The sequence below is a fragment of the Montipora capricornis genome, chromosome 3, assembly GCF_036669925.1.
Source record: "Montipora capricornis isolate CH-2021 chromosome 3, ASM3666992v2, whole genome shotgun sequence".
Classification (NCBI taxonomy): Eukaryota; Metazoa; Cnidaria; class Anthozoa; order Scleractinia; family Acroporidae; genus Montipora; species Montipora capricornis.
Window position 1 is genome coordinate 75,284,065 of NC_090885.1, and position 10,785 is coordinate 75,294,849.

A 10,785-nucleotide genomic window follows, 5' to 3' on the forward strand; every position below is an offset into this window, starting at 1 on the left:
CCAACTTCTTTTGCTGTCTAAAATCTGCGGGCAGTCAGTCATGGATAGCCTTGTCATGCATAAATACAAAGAACCGCATCCACGAATTCGTACGTTTGTCATGAGTGGTTAAAAAAACAATTCAGCAGTGCAGGTTGATAAGTTGTTCTAGTATTCTGCATAGCAACAGTAATGATACCCTGCGGATGACAGGTGACAGGAATATTTACTTTAGCTAAGAAAAAAGCCGTAATGTCATGTTATGTCTATGAAAATATAGTTCAAGATCTCCTTACTATCCAAAGCGTGTAGCAGCATTATTGAGAATAAATCAACGGATTATTCCAAGCTTTAGCTTTAGCAGTCCACGCGGCGTGGCCCACATATTTTCATCTTGTGCTGACAAGATGCACATAGTAAGAGATGAGCTACACCTATGGACCACTTTCATAAATGGCGACCCATTTAATGTTCCATTGTATTCATGTTAATTTGAGCTAATGGCCTCATTTTTGTTTTAAAGATTTCTTACAGCACACCACAAAGACAAAAACGCATCAAAGTTATTTTTTAAAAGGTTTATTTTAGAAAATCAGAGGCCATCTGTTATCAAATAATAGGTATAACACAGAAAACTGGTGGTGGGGTGGGCCAGGATCTGCTTGAGAGGAGACAAGCCTTGTTTCAAAGATGACGCATTTCAAAAATTCGTTTACAATAGGCTAGTTGACGCGCCGACCTCTCAAAAAATCACTCCCGGCTGCAAGACTCACACCCTCCCTAATAAAAAAACAGCTCGTGTCAGTCAAAAAAAGTGAAATATTTATTAAATTCTCAGCGGGTACTTGTGATAGTTAAAAATACCAATTGTCTAAGAAAAAGTTTACTTGAGTATATTTATCAGCATTTCCAAAGCCATCTCTGGTGCATCCTTAGGAACCATATGCCCAGCGTTAAGTATATAATAAAGCTCAAAGTTCTTAAATGCCTTCAAAAATGCAGCAGTGTGTTTAGTGGGGATTTTAGATGATGCCTGGACATACAGTGGTTTTCTGGAAGAATTAGAAAACTGAGGCAGATAATCCCAGTTAAGCTTTTTAATCCATGACTCTGCACCAAGTATACCACAGATCATGTCAAGTTGGCCTTCATAGACAACCACTTTGACTCCATCTCTGAGAAGTTTGCTGACATCTGATAAAACAGATGACGGGATATCCAGTTTTTGAGCTTGTGCGACCATGCCTGATTGACCACCCCACGTGACAAAATCTGGTATTATCTTAAGCTTCTTTCTGATTGGACCATTCATGAGCTCAAAGAGAGAATCACTGTGGGTTCTTGCTATGTAGCGAGAAAACCGTTTTTGATGGGGTGAAAGTCTTAAAATGTGCTTGTAGATAGAGGAAAACTTATCAAAATCTGGAGTGTTATGCCTCAGAACATAATAAACATCCACATTGTCAGTTGCACTTGCAATAAGTTTGTTTTGCAGGTCATTGAAATACATGGCAGTCTCATAATCTCCTTCTTCTGTTGCCTTTGCAATTTTCCCAGCCACATCCTGGACTCTAGAAAAATCTTTCTCATCCAAGAGAGAAAGAGAATAAAGATAGGGTCCATAGGAGAGAACAGTTTCAGGAAAAGAAATCAAAGAATCGCCAAGAGCTATTCCCATGAACTTGCACTGAATCGTTTCCTCCTGAATGGCTTCATATAAGGCAACGCCGAAAGCAGACACCATTTTGCCACCGTACGATTCCCCCGCCATGTAAAATGGAATGGTCTCAAAAACGGGCAGCTTTTCAAGAAAGGCTCGAAAGAAAATCATGAAGTCAGATGTTATACCTAAAACGGAAAATTAAACAAACAAGTAGGTAATTATCACAGATGATGTGTTGCAGAATGGAATGACACAAACAATTTCTTACCAATTTTCTGCAAGCAAAAGTCAAGGTGATACATTGAATCAACAAGGCTGGAAATCCAACGATGTAGTCCCAAGCTAGTAGGAGCCGAAGGATACACGACGCTTTGCTACAAATCTTAAGTAATTTGAGTATACAAATAGCGACAGCGAACTACTATCTGTTCCATTTGAATGAAAAACATATTGCCGTGAGTGGGAATCAAACCCGCGTCCCCCTGGTTACTAGTCGGGTGTACTAACCACTGCACTATCACGACAACCCTGCTTCCCCGGCGTTTAACATTCAGGAACGGGACGTATATCGGATCATCCGAGGATGATTCATAGGCTACCAGCTAGTAAAAAATTATATTTTCAAACCCGCGTCCCTCTGGTTACTAGTCGGGTGTGCTAACCACTTGGGACTACATCGTTGGATTTCCAGCCTTGTTGATTCAAAAATACAATTTGTTACTAGCTGGCAGCCTATGAATCATCCTCGGATGATCCGATGTACGTCATGTTACTGAATGTTAAACACCGGAGAACCCCGTGGCTAACTAATAACCTCACTGATTGCTGGGTTACCAGCAGGGTTGTTGTGATGGTGCAGTGGTTAGTACACCCGACTAGTAACCAGGGGGACGCGGGTTCGATTCCCACTCACGGCAATATGTTTTTCATTCAAATGGATCAGTTAGTAGTTCACTGTCGCTATTTGTACACTCAAATTATATATATATATATAATCCAGGTGATGTGATCAACAAAAGGTATGCCTTGGCGTTTTATTACTAACTAGTTTCATACCGCACAAGAAGATTAGTGCTGGGATGGCGCAGTGTGGTGGGAGGCGTGGCCCGGGATCGATTTCCAGATTTGGCGTCATAAGTGGGCTGAGATTGTTGGTTCTCTACTCTGAACCGAGAGGGTTTTCTCCTGGTACTCCCGTTTTCTCCGCTCCTCAAAACCCAACATCTGACTTGGCTTGCGTCAATTGTTAATTCAGTTTACAGTGTCCCCAATTAGTGCTCCAGCGCTAGAACGACTAGACACTGTTATGGAATCCTTCAATCAACATTAGATTATTTTGTCCTTGTTCTCCATTTAAGTTTCGTTGCTCGAGCTCTCTTCGTCATAATCAATGTAATCTTGCTGTAATTCCTGTAGAGTATCCTTCAAGTTGGTGCAGTCGTCCTTGTAACTCGCGAAGAAACGCTGTTTGTATTTGTTACGTATTTCTCTGTTTGATGTCGTGGCCTCCACTTCAATAACAACTTTAACTGGAATTTCCAACCCTCCTTGCACAAGAGGTGATCTTCGGTGCTTCTTATTCATAACTGCCGCGTAACTTAGCAAAATAACTGAGACTGAGTGTTCGGTAACGCAGATCATAATTTTTTGCAATTTTCCTGAAATTTAGTTTCTTAACTTTTTCGGCGCCAAATCTCCGCGAAATCTGCTTTTTTTAATTTTGCGAAATTTAATTCCCGCAAAATAAGTACCAATAAAGTACTAACTTCCAGTGCAGTTCTGATAGTTTGAAAAACTTAGTGGACAAATTGAATTTATGACGAAAGATATATATATTTAACGTGAATTCGAACTTGCATTTTTTTGTTGATCTGAATCTCCCTCAATCTTACAACGATGCCAAAAATCATCCTCTCTTGTCAATACTTAAGTTTTCAACGTGTCAACTGATTAGGTAATTATTGCAAGCGTTAAATGTTAAAATAAGTGTAGTCAGGAACCCATGACCCGGAGCCTACAGCTCCCATACTGGGCCTATGTAACGGCATTTTTACAGACCGATCTATTTTTAGACTATCTTTTCAGGAAAAAACAAAGGCAGTTTCGGTTCGGTGACCCTATGACGTCCGATTAATTTCTTGTAATTGGTCATTGGGCTCCTGTGGGAGTCTCATTCGCGGGAAATTCAATCTAAAAATAAATCGGTCTGTGAAAACGCCGTGACACGAACACAGTAGAGTTGTAGGCTCCGGGTCATGGGTTCCTGGCGTAATATTTACCCAGGACGCTCCATTCACCCGAAAGTGATTTTCAGGGAGGTCCTGCATCCGATCAAAGTGGAATTTAGAAATGTTAGTGTTTAAGAAGAAGGGGAAAGCTGAGAACCCGGAGAAAAATCTCTCGTAGCAGAGTAAAGAACCAACAACAAACTTAACCCACAAACGGCCACGAGTCCGGAATGTAACCCGGGCCACATTGGTGGGAGGCGATTACTATATCCACTAAGACATCCCTACTTTCCTTCACACTGACTATCGGTGCTTTTGAAATGTGCGGCTAACAGACTTAAATACTGTTTACTATGAGTAATCAGTGATTTGAAGTGCGTTCGTAGGGAGTACTTTGAAGGTTAGAAAGACTAGGTGAGCCGAGATGCCATGATGTCTTCAAGAAAAGAGCACGAGGTTCACTATCATCCTTTGAGCATATGAGGTAGCACGTTTGACTTAATTCAACATTGCGCTGAAAAAGCAGACGAAAGAATAACGAAAACTTGCTCAAGTTCACCCCATGCACAGGATACCCAATATTATAAATTGCGTTCTTCAGGAGCCCATGGGCAGCTGCGTTCTCCTAATGCCGAACGCAATTACCGCTATTTGAAATGGGTGCGTAAAACGTGACGGTCAATTATCGATTTTTATTCCTCGACCGGATTCCGGTCATTAAAACCCTTCAATGATCCAAACTACTGGACAAATCCCTATGGGATGCCGTTTTATCCAAACACGTCTTGTCATATATAAAAGTTGTCATTAAAATAATATATAAAACTTGCTTGAAAATATAAAACTTGTCACGCCATATATAAAACTTGTTGCAATAAAACTTGTCACACCATACATAAAATATAACTTGTCACACAAACGCTTATTGGAACCCAGTACCGCGCCAAAAGGCAAGAACAAGGCGATGAACATTAGAAAGATGGCTACTCAGAGGAGGGGGACATGGGGGGGCCCTAAACACCGCAACACCGCAAAAAAAATTAACGAACACCGCATCACCGCAAGAAAAGTCGACGAAACACCGTCACCGCAACAATTATTTTTAGCTACATGATTTTAACGTGTACACTTGACATAACACTGTTATACCTAAACAATTTTCCACAAAATAAACACAACAAAATGTACTCTTGTCAATGCATGCCTACGCGTCGATACTGTTGATACCCGTAAATCAGTTTTCTTGTACTTACCCGGAGAGGTCGTTTGTATGAAGTTCCATGAACATTACTGAGAAGTTGACCCGAAAAGCTGCCAAGCGATAAAACAACATTTCCCGAGTGTGGAGCAAATAATTTCATTTCACCGAACACCGTAGCTTGCGAAACACAAACATCGCACACCGTTGGGTTTGCGATCACCGCAACACCGCAAATTGAGATTTTATTCACCGCATCACCGCATTGAAAAAACCATCAACACCGCAACACCGCAAATCCCCATGTCCCCCTCTCAGAGAGACCTCGTTGAGAGACTATCAAGTCTTGCTGGTGGTCTTAGAGACCAAAACAGAGTGGAAAGGCAAAGAGGTAATAAATAAATGAGTTACTTTGTCGATTATTAGAGCAAAGTGAGGCAATCACCATCGGCAGCCTAAGTTACGCGAAGTCGTCATTTCAACAGCTCTGCGTCGCTGATGTCCTTATTGCCAGCAACCCGGAACGGTTTGCCACAAGTGGAACAATGAAGCTGGGCCTTAGTGATCATGATTTGATCTCTGCTATACGGAAGCAGAAGACCACTAGACCTCAACCTGTAAGCTCATTGAATATCGTAGTATGAAGGGCTTCGACAATGATCGTTTCCTAGATTATCTTGGTAAAATCCCCTGGCATACTGCATGTATCTTCGATGAAATTGATGATATTTGTGTACACTGGTACCAGCTGTTCATCGATGCAGTGGACTAGCAGATGCCATACAAAAAGAAGTATATCCGGGGAGACCAGGTGCCGTGGATAACCCCTGGGATCTCCTCTGCAATCCACTACACTTCAAGCTCAATTCAGACCGCGTCAAACCCCATCTGGAGTATTAATTATAAGAAAGATGAAGTTGTCGGGTTTAACTATAGACCGTTTTCTCTGTCACACAACAAAAAAATAAAATCGAAACCGTTCAATGAAATAAACCAAAAACTTGGAATGTTGTAGGAGACAAATTCATAAATCACCTCACCAATTCTCAGGTCTGTGCGCTACAGCGTTTCTGAGTCATTTGTCAAAGGGTTTTACGCAACTTTATAGGGTTTTTAATCCTGGAAACTCAAATTCGTCGCCTCGTTCTCACCCTTTGGCGCGGTACTGGGTTCCAATAGGCGTATTGCGTGACAAGTTTTATTGCAACAAGTTTTATATGGCTTGAAAAGTTTCATTGCAACAAGTTTTGTTTATGGCGTGACAAGTTTTATATTCAAATGATGTTTTGTATACGACGTGACAAGTTTTATATTTTGTAGCAAGTTTTATGTATAAGCTAAGATGTTTTATTTAAAGAGCAATAAGTTTTATATATTTAATGATAAGTTTTATATATTACAAGAAGTATTTTTGATACAAACGGCATTCCATAAATCCCTTCCTTCTCACCTGAAATGTTTGTGGTTAGTGCGCCTTTATCGAGAACGTAGCTGTAGCCACAACCAACCGGATTGTCCACAAAGAGAACGTTTGCTTCTTTGATCCAAGTTGTACTTCGCTTGTTCAGATTTACATCTAGTGGTCCTATCTCCTCAAAATTTCCAAATCCTGTCGAAGAGGCACCCGGCCCGCCTTGTAACCACAAAAGAAGGGGCTTGTCCTTTCGTGGAACAGAATCACTGGTGTCTGCTCCATACAACAACCAAAACATGTATGCTCCTTCCCTAACTTCCACATATCCACAGCTTTCATCTGGTATTTCTGAGGGCAATGAAGACTCAGTGTTCGACAAAATTGAGGAAATTGCCAACGTCAATATCGTCAAGGAATGGAAAAAAATCATTTTGCATTCATTGCGAATTAACGATTTCTGTAGCACAAATCTTTTTATACGGTGTGAAAATGAGTCATGTGCAACGCATGGGACATCTGAGAAGCATCCTGTTTCCGGAAAAGGAAACAAGATGCAAATACTTTAACGTGACGTCATCACAATTAGAAAAATGGGGAATTCTTAATCCTTTTGAGATTTAGTTTAGTTAGTTATTAAAACAGCTGAATTTTCAGTTTGATAGGGTTTTTCGTCTTGTGATAAAGCAAGGTTGAATTTCTAAGCTTTTGCGGGACACGATATTTAAAATTTCGGCCGAGAATGCTATCCAAAGGTTTAATCAAAGTGCCACTGTCGTTACTCGTGGATATGAAAGTTACCGCGATTGTTTAAAATTGGCAGGCTGAAGTTTTCTTTACGCATTATCATTGATAGTTGGATAATTGTGTAACAGCACGGTGGGCTCTCATATGCAACAATGCATGTATGTGAGGTAATTCCCTTTGCTGGAATTCAACCCTGTGAAATAAGTATACCATTTATCCAATAGGGATAAGATTACTCGTTAACACATCCTCTATAAAGAGCTGTACCATGTGTTCAAAGTTCGTTGCACAAATGACAGGGTACTTTAGCGTAAGGTCTGATTTTTGTTTGCCAGGTCATATTGTTAATGTTATCAGGTTTAGCAAGTAGAGCAGATCCATTCAGTAATATTAACACTTTTTGTGCCAGTTATACATTCCTCCAACAAACCTTGCGAATATTTATCACTATATTTGATACTGTTACACTTAGAAACAGATGATCTGAACCATAAATGATCACAGCAAGTGCATACATGTGGGGCCATGTGTTATCTTATCACGAAAAAGACTGAATCACTTTTGACATGGAATGTCTAATAGAGTCTTGACCTTGACAAATTTCAGTTTAGTTTAGCCTTAAGCTCTGCATAGCTTTTCTTAAATGGTTTTATGCTTTTCTGATATGTAGGTCTCCGATAAGTATTTGATGGATTTGGATCAGTTTGATTTGTTCAAGTTGTATTCATGTGGATTTGATGACTCATAGCTTGCAGAACTTCGTGATAGCTTTGATAAACATTGGTATACTTTGATAGCTTCGGTGTTACTCTCCAAATGGCAGTCACCTTCCAAATGGAATTTATTCATTCCCCGTGAGCTTAGGGGATGAACATCAAGTGCTGTCTTCTCACATTGTGTCTGTCGATTCCATTTCTACATGTATTAAAGTCTTCGCGTTGGTCGGTGAAAGGCGGTGCACAACTAATTGCATCAATCTGTACTTGTTCAGAATATTTTGCTTCACCTTCGAAGAGAGCCATTTCTTTAATTCTTCCGTTTCAAGCTTCTAAATGCAGCGGAAGGTGCTCAAACACTTAAGTATAAAAGCGGCATACACCAATGGCGGCGCACAACCACGCGAACAGGAAGTCACAGCTGTCGTCACAGCTTTCTAAGCTGTGTTGTGATTATCCATCCTGATTGGTGATTGGCTTATTAGATCGAACTTCCGGTTACGAAGGAGTGATATATTTGCATATAGAACCTCACCAAAACTCGTGGATATATCCACGAGTAAAAAGTGACGCCGGAAACCTGTAAAAACATCAGGAATTTAGTTTGGCTGTCTTCAACACTCTCTGCTGTATAATGAGCTAGCAAACATTCGTATAGACACGTCTCCTAGTATATTGGCTGTTTAGGCCACAAAAACACGAGGGAAATCGATGTTTTTATGCAACTGGCATGTTTTTCGAAAGCCGTCACCATGTCACGCACTGTAAAAAACTCTGAAATTCAAACTGCTCTATTTTCGAAACGAAGCGCGGTACCGAGATGAAAACATGCAAACAAATATATTTTTAAAACCTCTTGTAGCTGATCAAGATAAAAACTCAAAAAGCCCTTTAGTGTTGTGTTTTATTTTTTCTGACGTCACGTGCAACCCAAGAATACAGAAAGTATCGTAAACATTCATAACAGCTAACTTTGGGCCTCATTAGGCTTAAGGTTAGGTTTTATGAATGTTTGTTATACTTTCTGTATTGATAGAACAATGAACTGTGACCTGTGTTTTGTATCTGCCGGTGTGACAGTGAAAACCGGCAATTCGAAAGTCACGCAACGCTTCAGTACAACCGAGACCTGTTACACGCGTGACTAGTACTCAATTATCCCTCCTCTCCCCTCCCCAGGAAACTTCCAATGTCAGATTCAATATGGCGGAAACTCCGAAAAGACACGATTTTCAAACTTCCGCGGACCTTGAAAGGGTCACTGATTACGCTGAAGAGAAAGAGATAAACACATCGGATCTAGAAAATGTAAGTGTGCTACTGTGCAATGTGTTATAGACTTTTAAAAGCCACAAACTCTGAAATCAAACATAACCGTGAACGTTGGATGGGGCAATCAACGCCTAAACATTCTTCCAAATTTCATGTTGACTGTAATTTTTCACCCAGGCTCTCAGTTTAGTGGAGGGAAAATACTCGGAGGAGAAAGCTGCCAAGTTACAAAGGTTAGTAGCTGCTGATATATTAAGATTTTGAATCGTGAATATTTTTCTTAGCGCATAGCTAAATTCACGCTAATGAACTGACTTCTATTGCTTAATTTCACTGGGATTTTTTAGTCATATTTTAAGAAATTATGATCATCTAAGTTTTTGGTTGTAGGGAGAAAGAGCTCGCGAGAGTTGTCATCAAAAAGGAAGACGTCGATTTAATTGTATGTATGCTAATTTTAATAATTACGAGCTTGACCTTGAAACTTAAATGAGTTAAGTTAAGAATGCCGGCTGTTTACTTTTGAAGGTAGCAATAAGCATTGACATGTAAGGTTTAGTAATTATTTTTTCGTCGCACACATTGTTTACATGTAATTATGAAATAAAAAGACTCCATTAGGCTCCGTGCAAACAGATGCAACATTGATGACCAACAACTCCCAGCATTGTTGAGGCCCTGCCAGGGGGGTCCCTTGTCACTTGTCTGAATTTTAAAATCTCCCCTTTCAGCATGTAATCAATACTTGTGTCGCTATCGGAAATTGAAAGAAAATTATTAAATTTTTGTCCTTGTCGGAATTTCAGTTCATAAATGGGATTTTGTTTTTCAACATACTAACATACAGGGCAAGTGTGTTTTACTTGGTGTGATCATGTCACTTTAGAAAAGTAATATAATGTCACCTGATATGGAAATGCCTGTAGCTCTGAACTTTATGGGCATTCCACAGTTAACTGGATTTGCTTATCGAGCATGTAAAAGGCAACTACATATAGCCATTCTTGTGGCTGCAATTTGATACATTAAATCACAACAAAGAAATAAATGATTTAAAAATGAAGACTATGTATTCATATATGATCCATTTCATATATTATTTCATCGTAGACTATGTATTGTTGTTGGTTTTGAAGTTTCCCCACGATTCCTGAATCTCTTATAAGTTGCTGATTGTGCAATGGACCTCTTTAGCTTGTTCGTTTTGTTTTCCCTTTTCAGACCACGTGAGTTCCCAAGGGAATTTTCTTTTTGTTTTTACATAAGTTATGTATACATATGCATATGCAGAAGATGACATTTGAAAGAAACTGTTCCCTGGAGTAACATCACATGGTCTGAAATGGGAAAACAAAACGTACAAGCTAAAGAGGTCCATTCTTTAATCACCGACAATCAAATTCACTTTAATTTCGTCTCATGTATGCATTGTAAAGGACATTTTCACTGCTTAAGGGGATAGGGGGTAGGGAGTTGAAGGTTGAATCAAGGGAACAAAACACAGATGTCTTTTACCTTTTTTGAAGACCTTTGAAGCACAAAGAAAATTGACCAAAATTACTTCTGGCATA

General features: G+C 39.8%; 2 protein-coding genes across 2 annotated transcripts in view; one reads left to right on the plus strand and one right to left on the minus strand.

The window, feature by feature from the left end:
• Positions 1–780: 780 nt before the first annotated feature.
• On the minus strand, positions 781–7,001 carry LOC138044136 (retinoid-inducible serine carboxypeptidase-like). Its single transcript, XM_068890801.1, has 2 exons — positions 6,519–7,001; positions 781–1,827 (listed from the first exon to the last, which is right to left on the minus strand). The coding sequence occupies exons 1-2, from the start codon at positions 6,910–6,912 to the stop codon at positions 863–865; spliced, it is 1,359 nt and encodes a 452-aa protein (XP_068746902.1). The 5' UTR covers positions 6,913–7,001; the 3' UTR covers positions 781–862.
• The window catches only part of LOC138044137 (huntingtin-interacting protein K-like), a 6,959-nt gene continuing 1,654 nt past the window's right edge, over positions 5,481–10,785 (plus strand). Inside the window, exons 1-4 of the mRNA XM_068890802.1 lie at positions 5,481–5,685; positions 9,122–9,250; positions 9,392–9,447; positions 9,605–9,656. Of these exons, the coding sequence (XP_068746903.1) occupies positions 5,614–5,685; positions 9,122–9,250; positions 9,392–9,447; positions 9,605–9,656 (309 nt within the window). The 5' untranslated portion in view covers positions 5,481–5,613. The remainder of the gene's footprint in view (positions 5,686–9,121; positions 9,251–9,391; positions 9,448–9,604; positions 9,657–10,785) is intronic.

Bases quoted from the DNA above. Each gene is read 5' to 3' on its own strand.
- LOC138044136 (XM_068890801.1), bottom strand. From the start codon at position 6,912: ATGATTTTTTTCCATTCCTTGACGATATTGACGTTGGCAATTTCCTCA. The intron at 1,828-6,518 runs GTGAGAAGGAAG...TTTCCGTTTTAG, and splicing joins ACTAACCACAAACATTTCAG to GTATAACATCTGACTTCATG.